Genomic DNA, 27,037 nt, shown 5'->3' with positions numbered 1-27,037 from the left:
CTGAAAAGTTCCCCCTTTTTTGACAAATCATAAGTTTTTGTATTTTTGAAACAGTTTAGTCTTGTAATAAAAAAAGGTTATAAGCTTGCTTCCTCGTGTCCAAACATTCTGTGTCTTAAGCTATGGCTGTAATGAAGATGGGGGGTACGTTGTCATTGAAGAATTTAAGAGGAGTACATAGAGCCATACAAGAATTTAAGGACAAGGCGACGCCGGACAGAATGTCAAGGGAACAGCTACCATTTTAAAGGAAGAATGCGATTTAAGAAATGATTTCATGTTTGTGAACGTTTTTGCATGAAAGCAAAAGAGTTTGTCAACACGGGCCATTTCCAAAATCGCTTGAAGCATTGCGTGTCAGTGTTTTTAGAGGACAGGACAGCAGCCTGCTCTTTAGCTTACAGAATTCACAGCGGGAATAAAAAATTCGAGAATTTCAATCATTATGGAGGAGGACCGATACACCTGGTTGATTCTAAAACTAAAGCCCACGTAAGTAAAAATATAAACAAGCTACGTAGCGGATTATACAAGGCAATAATTTTTTGCAAAAACATAAAGAAACACGAGATCGTAAGTGGAGTTATAGTCTCATTCATTCATTAATGTGCACTTCTTAATTGAAAGCATCAATTAAAGGAAGGACTTACGTGTATAAGGCCTTTAAATTCAGTAAAGTATCGCCATTTGAGTGTGTCATGTTCATTGTTTTCTCTCACAAAAACGGTATTTTATCCACGTGGTGATAGTAAAGACGAGGGAGCAGAATTATCGACACAGCTGAGAGCCAACTCCGGGTTTTTATATCAGTTGATGTTTGATTCTAACAACAAGCTGCTGGGTCAGTTTGCAAGTTGGTTTTAGTGCCATTAATTTTCAGCTGCCGGAGTTATAAGGTCAGAGGGGCAACTGTTATAGCCTCAATCGAATGTGTCAATTGCCGTGTGTGAATCGTATCGTCACTCTTTTCAGTCGTTTCGGTTGCAACAGAGGATACCCACTGAAAATGTTCAAAAACTAAATCAACACGGACCTTAATTTTTTCGGAACAGAAGATGTACGACTTATCTTCATGAAACCGGATGATGCCAGTGGGGTACAACTTAAATATCAGAACCAACCTGTACTCAACGTCACTTGTTTGATGAGATTTCATCAGTAATAACGCTTAGTTCCACAGCTAAGCTAAATTTGATGTTAATGTTCGAAGCCCGTTAAGAAATCTCATTACTTTTTCTTGAGTCAGCCTTGAGTTTTCTTTAAGGACAAGGACAGTCTCTATTTACAAACACCAGTAAATATATGCGTTGTAAAAATGTAGGACAACCTAAAATCCACGAGGTATATAAATTCTACTCTTGAATGACAATACAGGTAAAACGATTTGAAAACTTAAGCAGCTGAACGTGTGAACTGCTGTTCCACCTTCAGGGCATAGCCTTCGGTGAATTCCTCCATGTATACCGTTCTGAAAGATGCTCTCTTTCTACAGACACGTGCCCTAGACAATAACTCCATGCCTCTTTTAAAGTTTAGCAAAGAAAGTGAAAAGAAAGAAGAAAAAGGCTCTTAAGTTCGTTTGTCTCTTGCACAATTAAAAAATAACAAGGGAGGAGTCGTGATTAATATTAAAACAAATTCAAATTCTTTGGTGAGCAGTGCTTAGATTATCCTGAGAAATAAGATGCTACTTTTTAAGAGCGGATGCCTGTAAATATCAACCAGAGGTGTGCAATAGCGAAAAATTCAAAATTCTCAAAAAAATTCACATCATAGCCCACGGTAAACTATTGCAAGAAATACATGTTTTACTTCGATCCGATAATTATTTTTGTTGTGAGGCTATGATCTTGAATTCACCGCTCCTGAACCGGGTTTTTCGGTGTCTGACACCACATGTTGCGAGGCCTTGTTTTAAAAATCAAACCAGTTTTGTTCCAAACGAAAAACATCCAGTCTGATAAAGTACATAATTATGGACATCATGAATGGTATGTTACTCATCTGAAGTGAAAATTAAATATTTAGGAGATTTTTCAATATTTACAATTTTTTGAGCGATTTCTCGTGATGCCAAATTGACAAATTTGCGAGGCTAAAATCATCAACTGGTACATGGCGTTGAGGATAAAGATTTACACCACGTGAAAGAGCATCATTTCTTCTTATAAAATCCGCTTTCAAAACTATGGGCAACACAGAAGGAAATTTTTGAGGCCGCGAATTAGAAGTAGTACTTTAGTGAAATTTGAGCTTTTCTGTCACGGCATTCCGTTGCTAAAACTCAGATAAACACAACATGAAAACGTTTCAAACAACAATGGTTTATTAATTCTTGCTACAGGGCACTGCCTGTGCATGACCTATGCTTATAAGACTATTTTCCTTGGTTTTCTATCTTTTAGGGGCAGTGCCTGTCAAAAGAATTTAGCGGAGTTCAAAAGCCGCACACGGGTCAGTTTACGTTGTCAACCGGTCGCAACACTAGTAAATATGGAATAAAATGAAACCAGGACTTCTTTCATTCAATCTTACTTTAAAAAAAATGGAGCAAATAGCTAAGAGTGCTATATAATTCATACCTTTGAGCGGCCACACTGGATGTTTAGGAAATATGGGACATCTATAGGAAACATCGAAACACTTTAGGCCGTTTTATACATTTTGTCACAAAGATTGTGTTACATACATTTCACCGGTAGACCGCTGACCTTGCGTATGTACGCCCTTGTCCACGGGATAGAAAGCGGTGTTTCGTCCAGCTGGACCCCAAAGACAATTAATTATATAATCAGTTAAAACTGAAATTACGGATTTGGGTTATCACAATTTTATCTGGTTGCGTCTACACATGCGCAGTTGTTTTGATTTTTGATAAAGTTTTTCAAATTTCAGTCTAACGTAGCCTGCGAATACAGCCGCCTCTCATCGCTCCCGTTCCCGAGGGGCGTTTCGCGAGGCTACCATGAATGCTACTCAAGGTGAGTTAAAAGCAATGTGACTGTCTAGTTCATCTGGATAAGACCCAATTTTCAATTCATTGTTCACAAAAATTGTCTGTTGTATGATAGTCATACATCAGTAATGGAATTTGAGCAGAAAAAGTATGGTTTCTTTGGCCTTAATGGGTCAAAGTAAGAACACGATCCAACAAGATCATGATGGTGCTCTGCTCTGAATTTTTAGAGTACTTGCGAAAGCCGACAGGCACTAATATCGAGGTCATCTTGTGGATAAGTCTAGATTGCACAAATGTGATGCTCCGATCTCCCTTCGTTTGCTCAGTGAAATGATTAGCTGCCTAACTTGGTGGGACCGACGCAGAATCGGTTTTGGCAGCGCCGTCTGACTGGCCATAAGCATCTCGATGTCTTGAGCAAATAGACCTGATTAGATGGCTGTCATCGATTTCCAAGAAATCAAGGGAAATTTTGCCCTGAAGTTTAGTCAGTTAGTTATGTCACTTTGTAGAACTCGCTTTACAGCTAAAGGAGCGTAGCTGTGCCGTCCAGGTTGTGAAACCCTGGCCCTCTTTCAGACAAAAATTGCTCCCCCTACGTCCCTCACTTATTCCTGCATACAATGTACTGTGGTCGACTGTAGCAGGTGTGAGTCGTACTGCAGGAATTGGGGAAAATAGGGACGACAGTGGTGACGCAACCCCGTTTCCCTCCTCGCTCTTACCCTGCCGCCTCCCCACTAAGCTCTCCATTCTTTGCGTCGGGAAACTGTAACAGTGACAAAGCACAGGGCCAAATAACTTTAAAAAAATCACTTAAAATAATAAATGTGTGTGGATGTAATAACCAGTAATTTAGAATCAAATTGCAAGCGTTATTAAAGGTAACTCTTATTTAAGGTCAGGCGTTTTGCGTTACAGTAATTCGATACCTGCTCTGCCTACGAGAAGCTCCGCCTCAGTTTTCAGTGTTCAGTCAGCAAACCCCGTGGCCCTTAGATAGTTTCAAATGGCTGTGCCACAATCTCTGATTGGAATACATTGGGTATTCGCTGGATTTCCAACACTTTGTCCACATTGTCCTCCAACAATCCAAGCATCAGGCTCACACGATACCATTTTGGCTCAATTTGTTTGAACGCCGTGAAACCAGAATCGAGCATTTTAAAAGTTGGATTGCAGAGCAAAATAAACAAACTGAAGCGATCTGAATACCAAAGTGGGCTAACTGCACGTTTAGAAAGTTCAGTGACAGAAAATATAGCTCACAAGTAAATCGCAGTTACAGTTTGTATCGAAGGGGCAGTGAAAAATTACCCTTGGCATGCGCCCGGGGGGTACCATTCGAGCAGAGGCCCTTTGATCTTCCTAGATAAGTCGAAGGCCCTCTGCTCGCAGGGTACCCGGGGGGTAAACCTTTATATGAAAATTGACGGGGGTGATCGTAGCTTTCGAGGATTAAAATTCGTGGTTTGGTAACTGTCAAAGGTATGGCGGTACCTTTTAGCCAGTTTTAGGGTATTGAGCGAAAACATAAATATCAGTCAACTGTCACTTAGCGTATTCATTTTAGAATTGGTACCACTAAGTGGGAAAATTATACAGACCACGGCTATAAAACAAATTCTGGTACCTTTTAGTGGTACTTTTCAAAATTTATGACGATCAACTTGTCAATTTGATATAGGAGTCCCCCTCCCCCTGGGGGCAAGTGGTCTGCGCAATCTCTGCCGTTAATTAAACGTATTTTTAAATCGCGGCCAAATGCATATATCGTTCCTGATTGATGTGATGATTTCTACGATGTATAGAAAGCTCGCTAAAAAGGTATGAATTACGAAGCACTTGTAGCTATTGTTTCATTTGTTCTAAAGTAACATTCAATGCAAAACATTCTGGTCCGAATTCAAACGTTGACTACGTAAACTGACCTTCGTGACCTTATACGCTTTTGAACTCGGGGTCTAATAAAACTGCTACAATCTTTTGTGCGTGCCCGAAATGATTAAAAACCATGGAAAATAATATTATGAAAGTGGGCCAAAACCTCTAGCAAGTACCAACAAACAATTGTTGTTTGAAACGTTTTCATGTTGTGTTTATCTGAGTTTTAGCATCGGAATGCCGTGACAGAAAAGCTCAAATTTCACTAAAGTACTACTTCTAATTCGCGGCCTCAAAAATTTCTTTCTGTGTTGCCCATGGTTTTGAAAGCGGATTTTATAAGAAGAAATGATGCTCTTTCACGTGGTGTAAATCTTTATCCTCAACGCCATGTACCAGTTGATGATTTTAGCCTCGCAAATTTGTCAATTTGGCATCACGAGAAATCGCTCAAAAAAAGGTAAATATTGAAAAATCTCCTAAATATTTAATTTTCACTTCAGATGAGTAAAATACCATTCATGATGTCCACAATTATGTACTTTATCAGTCTGGATGTTTTTCGTTTGGAACAAAACTGGTTTGATTTTTAAAACAAGGTCTTTGCAACATGTGGTGTCAGACACCGAAAACCCGGTTCAGGAGCGGTGAATTCAAGATCATAGCCTCACATCAAAACTGATTATCGGATCGAAGTAAAACATGTATTTCTTGCAATAGTTTATCGTGGGCTATGTTGTGAATTTTTTTGAGAATTTTGAATTTTTCGCTATTGCACACCTCTGGTTGATATTTTCAGACATCCGCTCTTAATTAGTTTGATTTTGTTCCAAGTTCCGGAAGGTTCCATTCCACGTGCGAGAACGGAATTCAAGGCATTCAAGGTTCAAAATCAGCATAACACCAATATTTTTATCATAAAATTCAGATGGAAATTAATTCTAACTGATCGCTTAATCAAATTGGCTGGAGAACTGAAAAATATTACTGTAATTTATATAGTTGTTTGCAAAAATCTAAGCAAAAGGGCAGTAAAAATATGACTCGGTTGAATCGTATCAAACCGAAGACATAATGACAATCAATTAACCGTAAAGCCTGTAATGAAAAGCTGTAATTGTTTTAAGAAGCAGTAAAATGACATAGAAGAAGCAATAACTATTTGTTAGGCAAATTGCAAACTGAGTTAAATCGAGTCTAGTATTGGTCAAAGCTATGACAAAAAAGACAACGTTACTCGATGTGCACACTTACCAACCTTCTCTGCTCCACTTTTCCTTCAGTAACTTCTCTTCTGTGGAGAATACCTATGATCGATCAGATCTATCGTTTTTCTTCTCCCATAACAAACGTGAGCTCCATCATGCGCTTCTTTCCAGTAATTAGATGATAAACAGAACCTGGAAGACATAAAGAAATCAATGGAATTCCTACGATCACTTCAGAACACTGAAAACTGTTTGGTGATCGATATTGTCAACCAGAGTGCCAGACATTGCAATTCTTGCCATGATTTCTACTATTTTTGACTTAGATTTCTTAATTTAGAGAAAAAAATCAAAGCAGCTCAGCAGAGAATTGTTACAGAGATAAACAGGTGTTAAAACTTGGAGCGGCAACAGATGTTCCCCCGCGCCGAGACTGAACAATACAGTCACCCAAGAATTACCTGTTAGTATGCGTCATTGCGCAGTGGGCTGTAGCGTGCCTTTACGTACAGGCCTCAAAAATCATCATAACTAACAAAAACAGTCTTTTTGTCTACTTTAAAGTTTTCGTCTGAACTAACAGTAAACTGCATCAAATTATTCAAACTTGGAGCCTTTCTGCACTGTATAGCTCTCCAATTGTCTTTTTTTTTTATTGGTTGACAAAAAACATCCCTACTGTTTTTTTTTTCAACTTGAACAGAAGGAAAAACACGATTTAAACAGAAATTCGGCTGTTTTTCCTTTTTAATCCGGACCACGTTGTGCAAATAACGTTTAGTCTTTTCGGCTAGAGTGGCTCAACAGGTGGAAAGCAGTCAATCTTTGAAGAAAGTGCCTTTGAACAAAACCTTTGTAGAAAGTAAAAAGTTCGAATAAGTTCCACACTCTTTTGTATTTAGTCCTTTGTTATACAAAAAAGGCCATGAGATGCTAAGCTTTGCGGAAATCTTTTTTTAAACTAGCAAACTTGAAGTAGCGGAAGGTTAGTTTGGAAATTCTGTTCAGTATATATCGGTATATCTGATGAATTTTGTAACCACTGAGCCTTCAAACGGCAACTTAAAATGTGAAAACTTGTGTGCAGTAAATATAAGTTTGCGCCAAAAACAAATGGCCAAGTCGATGTTGCTTTTCATTTAAGCAGGTCGTACGCCACCAAAAAGTATTTTCTAATTTTGAATTATTCAACGACGTTGAGTCGCACGTGAACTTTAGGGAGAGCCTTGCCTAGTCCCTGTACGGCTTTCTCCCAGGCCGTCACGGTCAATTCGTTCCGAGGCGAACGGTCGGGGAAAGCCTAGACAAAAACAGACTGCGCATGCGTTTGTTTTATTTTTCAAAATGGTGGACTTTACGGGTCTATATAGGATGTTGCAAACAGCAGCAAATTATGGTTTCAAAACCCTTGTGGCTGCATGTGTAATTGTAGATCAGCTGTTGCCATCTTTGCAAACTCCTGAAAATGTAATGCATGGTTCACTTACGATCGATGTTAGCTCTTGCGACCTTATTCCGACGGAGCATTATGCGGAATTTGTTGCGCTCAAAACCTTCGGAGATGGAAACTGCTGTTTCAGAGCAGCTTCGCTGACGCTATTAGGGACTGAACAGAATCACTTAAAATAAATAAACGAATTGAATTGAATTGAATTGAACTTAAAAATCAGAGTCCGTACCATTGTTGAACTTGCGAAAAGGCGAGGTCATCACTACAATGGAAGCCGAGATGGCGATTTTGAATGCCAAAGCTGTCCCAGGTTAGAATTTTCCTGCATAACGAAAATTGTCTCTGCAAATGAAGAACTTTCATTTCTGTAACGACTGTTTCTTCTAATCCGTTACAGTAAACTCAAGATGTGAATGTTCCATTTAAGTTCATTGAATTAAAGACACTTGTGAACTGAATTTTGATTCAAACTTTGATTTTGATGCCTATACTAGTTATTTGAAAATGTGTAATTGAAGTAACCAAGAGAAAATGCGTTTTAATGCAGACTTGGAAAAGTAAGTAAGTAAGTAAGTGAACTTTATTTAGACAGGGTGGCCCAATCAGCTACGGGGCTGTTATCCTGAGGGGCCCTGTATACACCTAAAATAATTATTATTATGGTATGAGAAAAAAATTACAATACAGATGACTCAAACACTTTTGGGTTAAAATATCATAGGATAGAAAAAATAAATAAAAACATTTGCACACTAAGAAAAAAATCTATGCAAAATCGTGTTTCATCATTAGTCGCTTAAAAGCCTCCAAGGACGCTGCCCGTTTGTATGTTTCAGGTGACGAATTAAATAAAATCGCTCCGGAGTATCTGAAAGTTCTCTTCCCGAGGCTAAGTTTGGGTCTTGAAGGATGAATGTCTTCACGCCGACGTGTATTGTAACCATGGAAACTGTGGTTTCTATTAAAATAATCAGAAAGATACTGGGGCACTAAGATAGACTAAGATAGATTTGTTCCTTTTCCTGATAGTTTCTAAGTTAGGCCATCCTAGTGTCTTGAGAGCTTCGCTGGTGCCTCTCGTCTGACAATTATACGTGCAGCTCGATTTTGTAGGCGCTGTAATCTACTCTTGCGCTCAACAGACAATTCACCCCAGGCTGTGTCGGTGTAGCACAGGACTGGTAACACGAGACAGTTGTATACGCATTTCGCTGCCTTAAGCGTTAAACATGATCGGATGCGGCTGAGTAGACCCAAGCGCTTGTTAACCTTGGTAAACACTTTACTAACATGCTCTTTCCATGAGAGGCATTCGTCAAGGGTGACCCCTAGGTAGCAAAAATTTCTCACCCTTTCGATGTCACTGCCATGAAGCTGGGTCTTAAAAGAGGCATTTGCAAGTTTCTGTTTAGTACCAAAGAGCATACATTTGGTCTTCGTGAGATTTAGAACAAGCTTGCTGTTTTTCATCCACTGTTCAACTCTTTGGAGGTCTTCTTGGATTTCCGTCATGATGCTGTCTGACTCCGAGCCAGTGGTATATATGACGGTATCATCTGCATACATGCTGATATTGGATCGCAGTAAGCACTGTGGGAGGTCGTTGATATAAAGCACAAAGAGTAAGGGGCAAAAAAGGGAAAAATAGACTTCAGATACTCCACGGCATGGCGCGAACCGCTCGAAATTTCGCGCCAAGGAAAATTGAGACATTTGTCTCAATTTTTGATTTTTTCTAGGCCTTGCTTGTTAGCTCGGACCACGTGACCCGAAACGGATTGACCGAGATGAGAAACAGAGAGAGGCCTAGGAACTAGGCAAGGGAGAGCCAAAGAAGTGCTGTATCATGTTTGGCGAAATTGAATGGAATAATTGGTTTGATCAACACTGGATCATTACATGGGATATAATGAAATCCAGAGTTTTCACTGGCTTGGCGGCCATAGTGTATCAGCTATTATATCATGCCCAAGAAAATAGCAGCCATTATTAAAATCGTCGTTCTGGTTGTTCTTGCAACATGAAATCAGCAAGATCTCAGTACGCAATATTTCTTGATAGCCTTTTCGGCTAGAGTGGTACAACACGTTGAAAGCAATCAAGCAATCTTTGAGGAGAGTGCCTTTACACAAAACCTCTGTAGAAAGTGTAATGTTACGTTAACTAACCAAGATACAACAACCAATACTACCCCTCAGTCTTGTCGCGTAAGCCAGGGGCACCCGACGAGAATTTTTAAGAAGAGTATTTTAATGTCATTTTCTGTTTTCCAAGACAGGCATTTGAAAACTGCCAGCTGGGAAATGCAAATTTAAGGCCTTGTTCGCTATGGCGTCTTTTCAAAAGTCTCCGTTTCATCGCATTTGGTAGAAAACGTTGCAAAATATTCGCTTTTCGTGTCGGTTTATTTATTTTTCTATTTCTTAATCAGTATAGCATTAATTACAAACATTTAGATGATGAAGCTTAAATTAATACACCCAACCAACCCGAAATTATCTTTACACTACGAATAAAACAAGAAGAGGAAAAAGAAGACGAAAAATTAGGTACTTGAAGATATGCGACATAACACTACATCAAACGAACAACGAGAACTAAAGGAATATCAAATTAAATGATGGGGGTTGAAACTGGACTTGGTTTCCGCCACTTTTCTTGAAAGTGGGCACGAAACATGGTAATGCAGCGTATTTTACATTTTACTCAATCATTGCATTTTACTTCGATCAAACAAAAACAAAAACCAACAACCAAACAAAAATACAAAACAATTATATCCACATTGTATCCTCCCCACTAGGTATATAAATAGGTATAGAAGAACCGTTGGAGTAAAGACGGTATTTGGGGGCGGAGATGTAGAACGCAACGCGGTCAGTAAGTGAATTTGAGTAGGCGTGAAAATACAACTGGGAATTAGCAAGGGACGCTGGAATTTCTCGTTCAAGCTAATGGGCAACTCACTCCTCCGTTTGCTCGTCTTCGAGAAAAAACGAAAAAACAACAGACTGTTATCCCGCCAAGGGTGAGGTAGTAATACCCCTATGAGTTTAGTCTGGTTTGAATAGCCTTTACCTGCCAAGATGACAATCGTGTCTTTAATCTTTTTTGAACTGCGTTTTTCCTTTTTTCTTTTGTTTTCACAGATACGCCAACAGGAGCTTGATCAAAAGGAACTGGAATTCATGATTATGACTGATTAAGCTTAAATATATGATGCATGGTGCCCTTCCTTTGAGTGGAAAACGTTGTCTGTACGATTACTTATTGTAGTAATCTCCGAGAAGTATAAATAAAAACCAAACAAATTCAGCTACCGTTTTACAGCGTAACGAACTCAACCGGGGCCACCGAAAAAAGCGACACTTTGAAATTTAAAGAAATGTTCTCGTTTTGATTAGTTTACAAACTACCAAAGCCAGACTCCTTTGTTTTAAACGTGACCTGTTGTTGGCTGATCAATGTTGGGTGGCCCCGGTTGAGTTCGTTACACTGTAAAAGAATTCGTTAACTCAATTAAGGAAGCTGCCTTCTAATACAGAAGTATTTTTGGCCAGTTTATCACTATGTGGGAAAACCAGATCTTAGCAAAAGGAAAATTTATTCCAGTAACCCTTTCCAAGATTTGGTTTTCGCGCATAGTCATAAACCGCGCAAAAATAGCTTTGCATTAGGAGGCATTGTCCTAAAGAAAGCGATCATCCCGAGATATGTAGAACGTATGCACAATAGCAAAAGGAAGCACCATCGTCAACTACTATGCCATTCTCCCTGTTAACAAACGTCTGTGGTTGAACAAGATGCCGATTCAAGTTGCTGTATTTTATTTATGTACTTCATTAGAAAACAAAACAAGGCTTCGTAGAAGAAAAGTAGGGTGGGCTACTGGTAGCACTTGATACAAAGGATTCAAAATACTGAAATTTAATGCTGTGGAGTGTGTCAGTTTTGCTTCATTAAACCGGTCTGCTTTGACAAATGAGGTTTATCGAGGGTAAAATTATAAAGAATATTACTTGAAGGGAAAAAAAATTCACTTCGAGTTAGAAGGAGATTTGAGTTATTAAGGGTAAAAGTACATTAACCGAAGGGTGTAAACATCAAAAACATCTTGTTTCGTACATTGTAAAAGCTTACCTGTTTTGTAGGATCACAATCACAAACTATGAAGACTACCTCCAAACAAACGATCCGTGTACTGTCACCGACCGATTCGTTGACGCCAGTGTGTGCTCAAAGTTTAAAACAAGACGCTACACGTCGAGCGTCCAAATCCATCCAGGAAAAGAAACCTAGAAAACGTAGCCATCAAAAGCAGTCATTTGGTGAGTTGATGGAGACATTTCCAGCTTAAAAAAGTGAAACTGTACCGTTTCGTTAGCAATCACCCAATCGAATGAAATGGAGTTGAAAGGCGTGCACTGGTTAGCGAAATTACCAACAACTTTACGTGGGAAGGAAGGAGTGAGTCCCTCTTCACAATCCATCTTCTTCGGACAGGTGCGTTTCCAGTCGTTACTCAGTTCGATTGGCTGTTAGATCAGAAGTCGATAGCTTAGAACTTTACAGTACATAATTCAGCATTCGCCACTCCAGAGCTTTTCTCCTTTGCCTGAGTCGAGATTCTAACTGAGCAGTAGGAAAACTGACATGCGCATGCGTGCATTCAATGAGCTATAATGACGTGAACCTAGCAATCAACGTTGGCGCGGGAAGGACTTATTTTAAAATTCCCAATAGCGGCCTTCCATGCTTTTGCTTTGATTAGAAGTGAGAGCACGAAAATGTTTTGACCCGCTATTTTTCATAGACGTGAGCTCGGCGTTGCCGTATACTAAAGGGACCCTGAAAACAAGGTTTCGTTTAATTAAACTTCTTCTCTTGGACGATTTCAATGATTCATGTACTATATCTCAGGAACTCTTCACAACTTCATCAGAAGACTTTTAAAGGAGGGATCCTACCCAACTAAACGAATTTTTCGGCGTCAGAAAATTTTTGCGTCAATTTTAGTTTCCAATGCCATTTTCTTCGGCATATATCGTCAGAAAGACCAATAATCAAGCTGTTGAACGATGGGTTAGAGGTGAGATATTGTCTTGCGTGAGGTTTTCTTTTTAACATAAGCAACTACCTGGATCTGCAAACATTTCCATTTGACATTTTAATTCCTGCGTGTATACCTTTATTTCAACATATTTTTAAAGGCGCAAAACGCTCGGTTTACAACTAATGCAATATCGTTATACAAAAATTCCAGTTAAAGCACGAAAATTGTCGTACAACGGTAAGGAAATCAGGATGAAAATCTTAATACTTCCATTGATCGCGCAACTTTCAAAAGTAGAAATTTAACGTGAACTTGTCTCTCGACACTGCTGAATGAAAAAGGACTTTATACAAATAAATATCGATTTGGCATATAATAAATATTAATACCATTACAATTACTTCCACACCGCAATAAACTTTGATGTGCTTTGAACTGCAGAAGTAGAATTTAAATCCGATATTTTAATCTCGCAATAAACTTTCAAATTTAACTTGAAAATGGAAGTGTAAAGACATTAACACTAATCCATATTCAGTCTTCCATTGTCACCTAATTTTTACACATACGTACGAATACAATAAATAACCCAATGGTCTAGTGAAAATCAAGATAAAACACCGATAATATTTGATATTATCTGAAACCAAGGCTGTTTCTGAATTCAGTCAATAAATAGTAATCATTAAAGATATAAATAATATCAAAATGCCGTCATTTTCGTAAATTATTTTGCACCAGAAACAATGGTGGTTAGACTAGATAATTGGACGGCTGGAAAATGTTAGCAGTACAAATAAATACTTCAAATTACCATTATCACCTGATGTGGGAATTTTCTTCATTAACAGTGACCACATTAAAAACATATATCTGAAGGTGGATTTCCACCGTCGCGTAAATTTTACGTGCGTATTGATGTACATTGGGCTGGCTTTACGTACGTAAACGAATTAAGAAGCGACGTATGAACGGCTCGCGTAAACGTAAAAAGTTGAGCACTGTTCAACTTTTTGCCTTTACGCACGCGGCTCATACATCGCTTCTTATTTCATTTACATACGTAAAGCCAGCTAAATTTACGTCTGTACGCACGTGAAATTTGCGCGACAGTGGAAATCCATCTTTACTGTTCGTTTGAGTATTAAAGCTTAAGGGGGTTCCAAGAAAAAATATCAGTAAAAGCTCAAGGAATCCGCAACATATTCAACATCATCTTCAATTGATCTTCTTTCTGTTTGCGCTGAGGAAAGAAAACGAAACAATTTTATCCAAGACACATAAATGAAAAACAAACTTGAGCGTTTACTATTGCTTTTGTAAAGACAGTCACGCATAAATACGAAATGAGTTAAAATGTAAAAGCAGTATTAAATTTAAGCCTCTTACAATATGCCACACCGCTGCAAACCAAACACATAAATGAAAAACAAACTTGAGCGTTTACTATTGCTTTTGTAAAGACAGTCACGCATAAATACGAAATACGTTAAAATGTAAAAGCAGTATTAAATTTAAGCCTCTTACAATATGCCAGACCGCTGCAAACCAAACACGCAGACAACTCTCGATCACATCAATTTCAGTAGACTCCTTATCAAAGCTTCTTTAACCAGAGCTATTGAAAAGAATTTTTATTTTCTATTCCACCTTCCCTGTCCATTCCAAGGATTGATGAGTTGAAATATCCCTAAAGCTGCTGTTCATCACTGACAAATTGATCTTAACCAGTCTCATTGTAGGTTAACGTTAAGACGATAGCCCTCCAATGTACAGTCAACTCTCACCTTGCGGACACCTTGCTATTATGGACACCCCGATAATACAGACAGCAGCTAAATTATCCCCGACAAAAATATATTGCAGACGTTTGACTGAAATAAATTCCCGCTATTACAGACTCTCGCTATTAAGGACACTAGCTCGTGATCCCGAGGGTGGGCGAAATAAAGGGAATTCACTGTATAAATTATGATTTACCCATTACACTTACTGTGTCTTGGAGAAATTTTTTCTGAAATTTCGAAGCCTCTTTTTCCAACTCAGCGCGGAATGTTGTCTAGTAACAAAAAAAATAATAATTAAATAATAATAATGATAATAATAATAACAACAACAACAACTGGGTTCGCAACAAAGGCTAGCAAGGTAGGGAAAGTTTAAATACAAATATCTTAAAGAATCGCAACTGGCAGAAGGTTCTCCAATACAATAGTATAACATTTATCGTTCCCAATATTATATACAGCAGTAATACGAGACTGTTACAGTTATGATTAAGAAATGTACCACAATAAATGGATTCACGCAGACAAAATGCCTTGAAGTGGATTTCCACTGTCGCGTAAATTTTACGTGCGTGTGGACGTAAATTTAACTGACTTCGCATACGTAAATAAAATTAAAGACAACGTGTGAGCTTGCTTACTGACGTCGTCACGGATTGAAGAGCAGCACATAAGCGTTAGTATCTCCGAGACAAAATGGCCTTAAACTTAAAAAGGAATAAATTAATCTGAAATATATTAAGATAAATAACTTACATAAATTAATAACACTAGATTACAGCTACATGAAAAGTTGAACGGCGCTCAGCTCCTTACATCTATCCAAACTGTTCATAAACTGCTTCTTAATTTCTTCATGTTCGTAAAGCCAGTGAAATTAACGACACAATAAAAATCAACCTTCAACGTAAAAATTTAAGCACTGTTCATTTATTTAAGTTTACGCAAGCGGCCCGCACATCGTGTGTAATTTAAGTCCAAAAGTGGATTTCCATTGTCGCGTAAGTGTTTCGTACGTAAGGACGCTGATTTAACTGGATGTGTGAGCCGCAAAAAGGTCAGGAGGATTTCCACTGTTGCTTAAATACGGAAGTAAATTTAACTGGCTTTATTTGTCTATAAATAAAATAAGCAAAGTTGAGTGCCCTTCTACTTTATACGTTTACGAAAGTGGCTCACAGATCGTCTGGTGGAAATCCACCTTCAAACAGCGCCACCTTTTTTATTTACGTACGTAAAGCCGTTATATTTTACGTTTGTACGCACGTAAAACAAGGGGATATCTATATCATAGCTTGTTTTCTGCTGGCTTTTTTCATAGCCTTCAGTTAATACCTCTTGATTATTTCTGTTGCGCTCCAGCTTTGTCAGTTCTGTTTCCATTACTTTCTGCAGATGATGGACACCTTTAAACCTACGAGGAAAAAAACTAAGTAAGGACAAATCCAAAAATCCTGTTTTCCATCCCTCACCTTTCAGACAGTACCAAATACAGCTAAAAAACTAACCTATGTTAAATACACTTCACCTTGTTTGGATTTACAGGTAAAGTGGCTCGATCGCTGTTTTGACTACTTATTACAGCTCTACCCTAACACTTGTTTCAGAACAACCACAATAAAATACCGGCCGCGCGCATGCCCTGGTGATGACGATAAAAATGTAAATGCATTAAATTAAAATATTACCAGGTTTAAGTAACGAAACTCTTGCTAAGAAAATGTCTGTATAGAAAGTTGATGTACGTTGTTCGTTAACGTAATTATAAAGGGCACAGCAAAATAAAAAAGACTAACTTTTTGACAAAATCATCGGTAAAAAAGTAGAGAAAACGTGAGTAGCATTGTTCAACTGACTGTTCTTAGGCCCAGCTAGAAAGGACGGTTCACTTACCTCTTTTCCTCTGTTTGCTGTTGGGTCTTCAGAATCTTGAACTGTTTGGCGACGGTATTCTGAAAGGCATTCTGAATAACAAATGAAACATAGGAATTAACACCACTCCTGGAATCCCGAAGACATCAAACTTACTTTAAGTTTGAAAATTTGAAACATTTAAACAGACATCTTCCAACGTATCATATTTGTCATCTGAAAAGGACTGTCAATGACTGCTTCACGCCTGGAATGTTTTAGTATATGTGATGTATACTTGAAGTTACTCTAACTGTAGTTAAAAAAATGGCCTAGGGCATCGGAAATGTACCATAACTAATTCTGTATAGGATTTTTTCCAACAGGATTTTTTCCACAGGATATAAACAGTTTAAAAGTTTAACTAAGTAGATATATTACCATCAGTTATTCCTTGACAAACTACTCTTAGATGTCGATGACTTACTGGAATCACAAATGCAATATCCCACTAACCGCAAAAACTATATTCCACCAGAAAAATACTAAAAGAAACCTTAAAATCAACAATAGAAAGAGCATCTTCTTGCGAGTTTCACGCGAGGACCGTGACAAGGAGAAGATCGGGCGGATGAATCCTGATAGCCAGCACTCCAAGCAAAGCGCCATAACTACACACAACACAAACAAACTTACAATTGTGTTCTCCATTTCTCTTATAGTCATTGCAGTTTTGTTCAAATCCTTCTCTACGCTCTGAATTTGTTCTGTCAACTGGCTTTTGCATCTTTTCATGGCATTGTAACTAGACATTGTAAATAAAACAAAAGAGAATATTACGACTGAGAAAATGCAACCACCACCCAAGAAGATCCATGAGATCACAAAGACGAAACACACCTTGGAATAGAATATCGTTTAATTGTAATAAGGTAGTTGATTTGAGACTGGTTTCTTCTGATGCGGTGTGATTGCTATTTCGTTGTGATGAGTACAAAGCACAGGCGATGTCAGCGTAAAAGTTAAACACATCAATGTTCCCTTGGAACGTCCCACAAGGGTTTTAGGCTAGAAAGGCGTGCCCTTTGCTCTTCCCCCAAAAACCTTGCCGTATAATCACTTAAAAAGCTTCCAATCAAACTGCATCAAAAATCACAATAGTAAACGCTCCTTACGTATTATGTATTGCGCATTGTTTTGCATGTAAAAATACAGTGTCCTGCTTTAGGTCCTCGCAAACGAAAAGATATGTTGCAGAAGCATTTCCTTCAAAAACGTTTCCTAAGTATGTTCGTGGACATATTTGTTGTGGAAGCAAATCTTGTTTCCACCAGACATGTTGATTGCGCAAACGGAGAAACATTCAGGGAAACAATAAATTCCATTTCTGTTTCTTCCATTGCAAGTGTCTTGAAAGACTAAACAAAGTTCTATTCTGAGCATGATTTGCTTTTGGATTAGTCAAAAATTAATTCACGGTACGGTAAGGTACACACTGATAGAAGAAATGTGAGGTTGTGTGTCCGGGTAATTACCTGGCTGCTTGCTGCTCATTCCAGAAGGTATCATTAGATGATAACGTCATCTCAGTAGCCCTTTGCAAAAACGATTTGATCATGTGACGTTTCCTCTGTGGGAAAAAATCATAGCAATGTGACGAACTATGGTTTCAAAAGATTTAGTAATTTGTCGATTCTTCAAACGTTTACTTTTTAAAAGCTTTCTACAACAAATATACCGCCATTATCATATCAGTGGGGCTGGAAAAGACAAAGGGCCCCGCTAGAGAACACTTTGAAAAATTTGTTGTGGGTAACGGATCTAAATTTTCACTTGAAACTATACATTGCTAGCAAACGGCATAAACATGAATTTTACTTCAGAAGTTCACAGCTTGCGGCCACAATCACACCTTCTGAACTACCTATAAACAGTTTTGAATTGGTCACATGATAAATTAGCAGTCCGTTAGGGAGTGCATAGTGGCTGGTAGGTCATCAGACGCCACATACTGAAGAATCTATGGCCCTCAAATAGGTAGATGGTTTTAAAATGATAAAAAAAAAAAAAAAAAAAAAAAAATGAAATAAAAAGATAAAAATATTTTGTCACTCACACGAACTGCCTTAAGAACTTCTCCGCCAGCTACGTTTATTAGTCCTTGTACCTCACTCCTGTGAACAAGCAAACGAGGCAAGCAAGCTGGTAATTCGATATTGACTTTATGCATACGATACAGAAACATTCATATACAGTTAATGGTTAAAACACTAACCTGATTTCTCCCTCACTGTTATCCGTCATCATCTCCTCTGCCTCTTGAATATCATCTATAAAGAAAACAACTGCTATTATTTCTCAAGTCAGTAGAGTGGAGTCTGCATCTTTTTAAAGTCTTAAAGTGCCAATGTTCACACTGCAGTTTTGAATAACTTTCCTGTATAACGCAAGCAAATAGGCAAACAAACGAAAAGGTTATTATCTTTTGTTTGTAGTAATGCTCTTATATATTGTTGGAGAAACTGAGCTCGAATGTTCACAGGTTTGGAGGCTGTGAAAAACCCAGCAAAGGGTAAAACGATAGTGAGAAATATGCTACGACTCAGCAAAACTTAATAATTTAGGCTGCGTTATTAACCTCTATTAGTTGATAGAAAAAATAGCTAATTACCTAGGAGTTTCTGTAGATTTGAAACCTAGAGAAACTCAGTAAAGGGTGAGAAGGTAAAACGAAACAGTGCTGATGTAATAACAATATTTAGGGAGGAAATGGATAGGCGGCCAAAAGAACAGGTGGATGTGTTTCGTGCACAAAAGAGTGAGAAGATAAGAAACACTAGTAGCCCCAGTAGCCTTATGCAGAGTGGTTGTTAGGCAAAAATAAGCTTAGAAGTTAAAAGTTACACGAGGAAAGTAATAACTAATTTTCTGCGTTAGCAAAGCACCGCTGCCTGAGAGCCTGATAATTTGAACATTTATGATTTTGCGGAATCAGTGACAAACAAATTTATTTAGGAAGAAAACTCAATCTCGTCTTTCTTTAAGATTGAATTTAAAAAAACATTAGCGGACCAGGAAAAACGTCAGGATAATTTTGAACTTTGCCGTTGTAATAAAATTCATTTTTGCATTGTCAAAGCACCTCGTGCATGAATAATCGTGGCAGCAAGAATGCATCAGGTAAGATTGAAAGATAAGATCTTTTTTGATAAGCCAAGTTGTTTGGTGATCTTTTTACTTGTTATGTTAGAGTGGTTAATTCTTTCGTAAGATAGAACTCAAAGTTAGTGCAACACGATACACATGTATGGTTGCTAGCTGGCAGAAACAATCAAACAGCTCAGTGTTACAGAGTGCTTATACAAGGTCAAGATAAAGTCACTGCTGGCCATGACGAACTCCGCAAACAGCATTTTGGCATGGGATGAACCAGCAGGCTAAGGCCTCTCTCCTCCGCAGAGGCTCCGCTGAGAAAAGGGAGTGCAGGCATAAAATTCCGTGGAAGGCGACGGCGGGAGCCTCTGCCAGAAACCACGCCCAATATGGCTGCGATCCGGGGGAGTCATTTTGTAACTAGGGTGGTGTGCGTACTTTTGTCATGAAAATGGTGGGTGTTTGTGAAATTGTCATGTTGCGCGTTGTGGGAGATTTACTCACGAAAACTTACCTACATGTTTAGAAATCGGGGAAAGTTTGTTTATCTCATGATGACTGTTTAGAAAACGCTTTTATTTTGCTGTGATGCCTTGAATCATCACTACAAGAATGAAATTCAAGTTACACGAGCGACGATCGTGTGGAGATAAAAGAGTGCATGCAAAGAAATGGTTTATTGAGGAAACGTCTGCCAGCTGAGACCAAACAAAAACTGTCGATTCGGTCTTAAAAGAGACTAGAGCAAGTAAGCTTAATGTTTTAATTAAAGCGTATTTTTTTTCTATACTCCGAAACGACCAAACTTGATATTTTTATCTTGTAAACAAGTTTAATCAGAAGAAGTTTTAATGATCTTTCGGTGATTTAATTAGCATTTAGCTCTCACGGGAAGCTTGTTATGTACTGTGATGAAACAACTGTCTTTAAAATAAGGTTATAAAAGGCCAAAAGGCCTTTCGAGCCCAGAAAAAGCAATTATTTGTTCGTGACTATTGTTGACTTTCACGAAGCGAAATGTACTAAGTCCACTCTCCACGGGTTTCAAGGGAGGCTTCGAATACAAACGATTTTGCTTTTTTCTAGAAATTGTGAAATCTCACCTTAAAATTAACGACCGCAAACTGTAGAGACAAAGTAAATGCTGACTTCCGCCAAGAATGAAACTGTCAAATTTAGAGATGACCGAGAAATATATCAATGTACAAGAAAACGACAAGGATGTACAAGAAAACGACATGCTTCTGGCAGAGGTTCGCCGCCAAGTCAACCCTCTCAGCTTTTGCGCCTGCACTCACTTCGTTCAGCGGATACAAATAACGCCCCATCGAACCTCTGCGGAGGAGAGAGGGCTAAGGCTTCATTCGTTACCACTTCTAGCTGACGGTTTAATCATGTTGCACTTGATTAACAAGGAACATTACCAGCATTCCACTTGGGTTATTTATATATTGTCATTTTTCTCATTATTTAAATTGCTGACCCAAAGCAAATTGCTCTAAAAACCTACGTCACTTTTTCATATTATTTAACTTGTTATTTCAATTTGAAGCTCATGTCATTGAATATCTTCTTAATGACAAAATAGTTGCTACTAAAAAAGGGAAGCGGGCCTGCGTCAACCCCCAGGAGCCAAAACCCCGTGGTGCCATGATGCTTTGGTGGCTTTTAAATTGTCATTCACGCCATTTGCAGGTAGGTTTGTGTCAGTGCTTGGTCAAGAACGTCTTCAATGTGGCATAAATTACTCAAGAGAAATCGATAGTGGATGTCAACTTCCCGCCAAAACGTCTGCAGAGAATCAAAATGATCTTTACCATCAAATCCTCGCTGGACTACCTCCTGCGGAGCTACTTCTTTCCCATCAAACTCAGCCAACAACAAGACTCTATACTATCACTGTGTAGGCTGTGATTAGCTGGACAAAACCTAAAGTATAGTAAAAATTTAAAAAACTTACAAGGTTGGTTATTATAGGAAAGTGTTCTTGGCTTGCCAAAATGTTGACTTCTATATGGCAACCCGTGAGCCTCACTAACATGCAATGGATCCTTATGCCAGCCTTCCGTACTTGAAGTTCTTCTACCTAGGAATGAACCATTAAAATCTTCGTAAGAACAAATATCCGCTTCAACTGACATAGGAATTCACGATAACATGATGCATAACATTCACCTATTATTTTGCTAAACTACACAGTGTTAAGATTAAGTAGAAAATTACATACATACAAGTTTATTCAGGATGTAGACAAAGGGTAAATAAAATACATCTTGAAAAGGAAACACGAGGTTAACCCTATAACTTTCCCTCAAATAAAAATGAAGTAAAAAATATCGATATAACATATGTACATAACGAAGCATGGTGACAATAATTAACTATTTACATTTTAAGAAAAGAAAAGATTTGAATCTTGCTTTAAAAAATTTAAAAGTTCCCGCCTCTACCATCTGCTGCGGTAGGTTATTCTATTCTTGAAGAATGTGTAGAAAAAATGAGTATTTGTACGGAATACCCTTCGCACTATACTACAACAGTACACAATTATAATACAGAACACACCATGTACCTGAAATTGATGGCTCATACAATGCTGAAGGGCCTGATATTGACCAGTCAACGAATTTTCTCTTTCTTTGACTTTTAGCCTGAAACAAAAACCAGAAAGTATAGCTTGATTATTCCAAAGATCCTAAGATTGGCTGGGGCTTTGTCTCCTCGTTGGCTCAGGACAGGCCCTGCAGGTTGAGGCTTGAGTGTGAGGCCAATCTCAAAAGAATTAGCATTATACAATAATTGCCAGTAAGGAGCCTTCCTGTGTAATAGTAGTAAAGATACCTTTCTTCTTATTTAGGACACCTACTTGATAAAGCTAATTGCCAACTTTACAATTTGGGATCAAAACTCGGGCTTTTCTTTGTCCACTGCTCATGACAAGATGAATATGACATCTTTTTCAGCAAACTTACAGTTTTAAATTTTAAAAGGTTAAATTATCAGCAAAAGAGAAATTCGATATAACTCACTATTAAAGTTTAACGAAATAATTCAAAATAGCCGTGAAAAATGTATAACGAGGACTAAATTTTAAGCACTTTTAATTCAATTTCCCACAAAAAAATAAGAAGAGTGACATCGACAGATAATTGCTTGATAATTGCTAAATACTATATTTACACCGCCGCTAAAAATGAGGAAGATTATTTTTTTGATGCTTTTTTGTCTATCCTTAAAAATAAAATACAAATTGAAACTAGCAAAGCTAAGGTGCAAGTCAAGCTGTAAAAATAATTTTCTTGATTCTGACTAATTTCCCTTTTTTTTTGTTTTGTTTGTTATTTATTTATTTATTTTTTGTCGTTTTTAGAGTATTTACTCTTCGTTTATATATAGTAAGGTAGTAATCAGTTGTATTAGAATTATTTTTCATTATTGTGTAACATGCTCCAACTCATCGGCTCCTGTTTTGTAAGCATTATCTTGTAAGTTAATATGTAAGTAAGTAGCATTTCTCTCAGCAAGTTATATGTAAGTACGTATTAAAGCTTTATGTAACTAAGTAAGTACTTTGTAAGTAAGTCAGCATTATGTTTGTAAAAACAATAAAAAAATTAAAAAAAAAAAAAAAAAGACATCGACAGAATGCCATTCAGCAAAGCTCACATACAAATTAATCAAATTTTTCTTTTGCATATAGCCAAGTAAATGGTTCAGACTGTCTAGCCTTTCCTGTTTGTGGTTTACATCCCTATAAGAAAAAGAAAGATGTTGTATCCTTTTGATGGTTTTGTATGTTAAAGGAAATAAATACCACTCACTAACCTTAGTTTGTTGTTGCGGTGACACAGGAGATGAGACAGACTCTTCATCAGTCTACATAAAATTACAGCATATTAACAGAAAGGAAAGACACCTATTGTATAGAGTGACCTACTTATATATTACTTCAAAAATAACTAATAACAGAAAATATCTACAACATTTAAAGTTTTTGCAACAAGTTTAAAATTGAAACACAACTACGTACATTTGGACACATTCCATTATTTCATTTAAAAGTACTGACCTCGGCATCCCCAGAGTTATCCTCATCTGAAAACATGAAAATATAGAGCAATTAAAGAGTTTCCAGAATAAAATGGAGGATGGGTTGTTAACTCTGTACTTTTACCTTCAACAATGAAAGGCATTCCCACCCCTCACAATTTGGAGAATTTGAACAACTTGTATTTGTATAATGAAATAAGGGGAAAAAACCTTGCTGCATTAAGATTGACCAACAATTAGAAATTTACAAGTTCAGACACCAAAATAGCTAGTCCGTGCCAGTGTCAACTGTCATTGTGTGTTGCATTTGAGAAAACAAAACAAGGTCAGATGTTGAAATGTGAGGTTAGATGGAAGTGAAACACACAAATGGCTCTTTTCTCCACACGGCATCCAAGGAAGAATAGGTATGTATGGCATCAGTAATGACGGAGGTGTACAGGAAGGATCCTAAAGAAAACAACTAAATGGCACCAAACGGGTTTAGGTGGATAGGGCCAGTCCAGTATCATTAATTTTCAAACAAGTGAATAACTCGTAATAAAGGAATTACAGTGCAACGAACTAAAGGGTGACGACATGTAAATCAAATCAACATTCTTTGTGAGTCAGATCGACTCTCCATTCCAAATTTGGGTCACAATATAAGAACTGCTCCCAGGAAACATCAATATTACAAGCCAACTTGAAAATGAGTTGGTTTGCTGGCAACTGTCCTTAATTTCTGATTTGATGGAAAAGTAGTCACAGTTCGGTGCCATGCTGTAATATCGTTACAATTACATCTCATCCCATGGTTTTACAAGTAATTCCCGCTAATATAGCTAGATGTGTGGTATTTTTTCAACCCTCTCAAATGCAAGCACAAATACATGCAATGAATCAAATGTCGCTAAAATTATCTGTAAAATCAGAGATTAAGGTGTTTGCTATCCCACTTCATTTTACCCGTGATTTAGCTGCAATATTCAGCAGTAAACTGATCACATTGGCACATTAAAGTGCAAAGAGGCATCTTCCGGTGTAATAGGCTGTCATGTTTTAAAATAAATGTTCAGCTCACCTCACCTCACCTCTCCTGTTGTTATGCGGCAAACTGACTTAGTGGCGGAATAACAAGTGCGTTAAACACCATTCTAACTTGTTTACCTTGTTCTGATCTTGGTGTAATTGGTGTCTTTGTGATAGACACCTGAAGTGGTTTCCAAGATCTTCTCCTGCCGAATTTTGTTCGCTTTTGAATATCATCCCCAAATGGTGTTTCACCGATACCTAAAATAAAAACACAGTGCTCAAAGGATATTGTTAACCAAGAATAATGCAAAGCACAGAATGAAGGCACTGTAAACAACAATTATATTATTAATTTATGCAACGTGATCGGTTTCACAATTACAATTATGCAAGATTATCAACCTGTGATTTTGGTCATCAGTATGGAATTTCCTAGGCTATATTGCAAATGCTGAGTGGGGCAGTGAAGGGCAGCTGTATTTGCAAGCTAAAAACACTCAAGGTCTCCTCAAATGGAAGGTCAACTTATGGTTTTGTAGAGCGGCTATCTTGCAAAGAAAGTAACCAAATGGTCTTAAGGGAATGCAGAGAGCCAAAAGGACTCTAGAATCTCTCCGAGGCATCCATGTCGCCATTGTCTATCAATTAAATGGAGTCTTTGACACGACACATGCTAACGAAAAGAAAAAGCTTCTATGAAGCAAGTTTATATCTGAAGCACCACAGTATACGATAGAGCATCATACACAACACTGCTTTACAAACGGCTTAACATTATCGTCGTCACCATCAACAACAACAATAATGACCTTCAAGTGACAAAACCAAGATCTTGATAAAGGGCAACAAAACAATGCATGATCATTTTGTAGGTAAAGCACCCGGCCACTGTCAGAGTTATCATGCCTGAGGAAGAAGCATGGAAGCCATGATTTATTTACACAAAACAATTTTAAACTTGAGACCTAATTACCTGAGTCATTTAACAGGACAGAACGCTTTACAGAACTTGATCCTCCTGAATCTGGGGCCTGCTGAATTATTAATAACATTATTATCTGTAGAATTTGGGCGACGTCATGAGGATGGTGTCTAAAGCTCTCTCAAAATAAATGCGTTTGGAGACAGTGTTCAAAACAATGGCGATTATCTTCGAACGATTTTAGAGCTGTTGATGGAAATACTCTATCTGAATATAATTTTGATGTTTTGACAAGTTTCCATTACAACACCTTCGATTTAAAAGGTTCATTTTTTTTAAATAAAAAAGCAAAATAATACAAGGGAATAAAACAAGGAAATAGACATCGTACCAATCTTCTATGCTGTTTGGTGTAATGTGTTTGATAACGAGGTGTGATGTTTACATTGAAGTCGTAATCCAGTTCAGTTGGTTCAAATTCCGATTCTTCTTCAGTATCATCCTTCTCCCCATCCTGTTCAGTACCATTACCAGCCTCTGATGGCTGTGATAAATTGCTTGGAGTTTTAACCGCCACACTGGTCTGGAAATGACAGTAAACAAACGACATTGATAGTCAAACAACAATGACCCAAACTGGAAATTGTCTGTACAATAAATGCTAAAACAACACTTGAACTCGTAAATAGTACTTGATTTAAGTACATATTAAATAATGACTATTCATGAGCCATCATAACTTTTGAAAGCACGCATGCACGCACGTTTGCGAGGAAGAAGGATCATGACGTAAGGATTGAAGCATTTGCTTCCACCCATGTAACCCAGGTTTGATTCCTGGATCTGGCCTCACATAGGTGGAGTTTGTTGGTGGTTCCTTTCCTTCCTTGTAGAGGTTTTTCTTACTTAATTTTAGTTAATTTGCTCCTCTTTTCAAAACCTCACATTTCTAAATTCCCAGCAAGATCTGGATAGGGTCCCAAATTAACACTTGATACTATTGACATTTAATTGGGTGATTAGTCAATTAGTAAATTAATTAATTAATTAATTCATTTAACCAGAAGTTGAATTATGTACACAGGCAATCAGAGCCAAAATTAATTAATCAATATCTGCACTCAAGACTAGCTAAGCTGAGGAGGAGTTGAAACTGCCATGTGCCTAACCTTGGAGTGTTTTAAAGGACTTGCTTGAACGTCTTCTTCTTCTTCCACTTCTTCTTCCTCAGAATTTTCATCGGATTTATCTGACTGTTGAGCATGTAGGGACTAATATACAAAATAATGAGATATCAATAAAATGCAACAAGATTAGGTTGAATAGCCAATAGTCTAACAAGGAAATGAAGACTTGCTGTAGACAAAAAAGTCCAGTGAAACTGGGTAAATAACAAAGCAACAAATACGCACTTTCCTCAACACATCTATTATTGAACAATTTTCCACAGTATTATAATTATATAAAAGGTGAATGCAGCAAACGTATTGATAAAACAGCCATTGCATAACTAATTCTTTGAAATGTTTCCCGTTAAAAAGCTCTATAACTTTAACGTAAAATAGCTTCTATAACCAAAATAATATTTTAAACATAGTATTTCTAAAGAGATACAACCATTTTTTCAGGTCAAACAACCAAGCATGCAGTATAAATGAAAAAAGGTGCTAAAAGAAAAACATCATATGGGCGTATGACTTCATGTC

The 27,037-nt window shown here is 37.7% G+C and overlaps 1 protein-coding gene across 4 annotated transcripts in view; it reads right to left on the bottom strand.

Annotated features, from left to right (window-relative positions):
- Window positions 1–12,666: 12,666 nt before the first annotated feature.
- Window positions 12,667–27,037, bottom strand: part of LOC146464510 (uncharacterized) — a 46,773-nt gene continuing 32,402 nt past the window's right edge. For 3 of the 4 annotated variants that reach the window (XM_085129698.1, XM_085129699.1, XM_085129696.1), the window contains exons 24-39: window positions 26,501–26,602; window positions 25,723–25,914; window positions 25,383–25,443; window positions 24,545–24,667; window positions 23,415–23,440; window positions 23,171–23,221; window positions 21,918–21,996; window positions 21,306–21,431; window positions 18,468–18,522; window positions 18,309–18,366; window positions 17,728–17,822; window positions 16,889–16,997; window positions 16,235–16,305; window positions 15,677–15,755; window positions 14,548–14,613; window positions 12,667–13,797 (exon numbers count right to left, since the gene is read on the bottom strand). In XM_085129698.1, coding sequence (XP_084985824.1) covers window positions 13,741–13,797; window positions 14,548–14,613; window positions 15,677–15,755; window positions 16,235–16,305; window positions 16,889–16,997; window positions 17,728–17,822; window positions 18,309–18,366; window positions 18,468–18,522; window positions 21,306–21,431; window positions 21,918–21,996; window positions 23,171–23,221; window positions 23,415–23,440; window positions 24,545–24,667; window positions 25,383–25,443; window positions 25,723–25,914; window positions 26,501–26,602 — 1,350 coding nt within the window. In that variant the 3' untranslated portion in view covers window positions 12,667–13,740. The remainder of the gene's footprint in view (window positions 13,798–14,547; window positions 14,614–15,676; window positions 15,756–16,234; window positions 16,306–16,888; window positions 16,998–17,727; window positions 17,823–18,308; window positions 18,367–18,467; window positions 18,523–21,305; window positions 21,432–21,917; window positions 21,997–23,170; window positions 23,222–23,414; window positions 23,441–24,544; window positions 24,668–25,382; window positions 25,444–25,722; window positions 25,915–26,500; window positions 26,603–27,037) is intronic. The other variant, XM_085129697.1, reaches the window with a different exon arrangement.

The sequence above is a fragment of the Pavona decussata genome, unplaced genomic scaffold, assembly GCF_977016875.1.
Source record: "Pavona decussata unplaced genomic scaffold, jaPavDecu1.1 SCAFFOLD_163, whole genome shotgun sequence".
NCBI lineage: Eukaryota > Metazoa > Cnidaria > Anthozoa > Scleractinia > Agariciidae > Pavona > Pavona decussata.
Note: the sequence above shows the minus strand (reverse complement) of the source record. Positions and strands in the feature narration are given on the sequence as shown.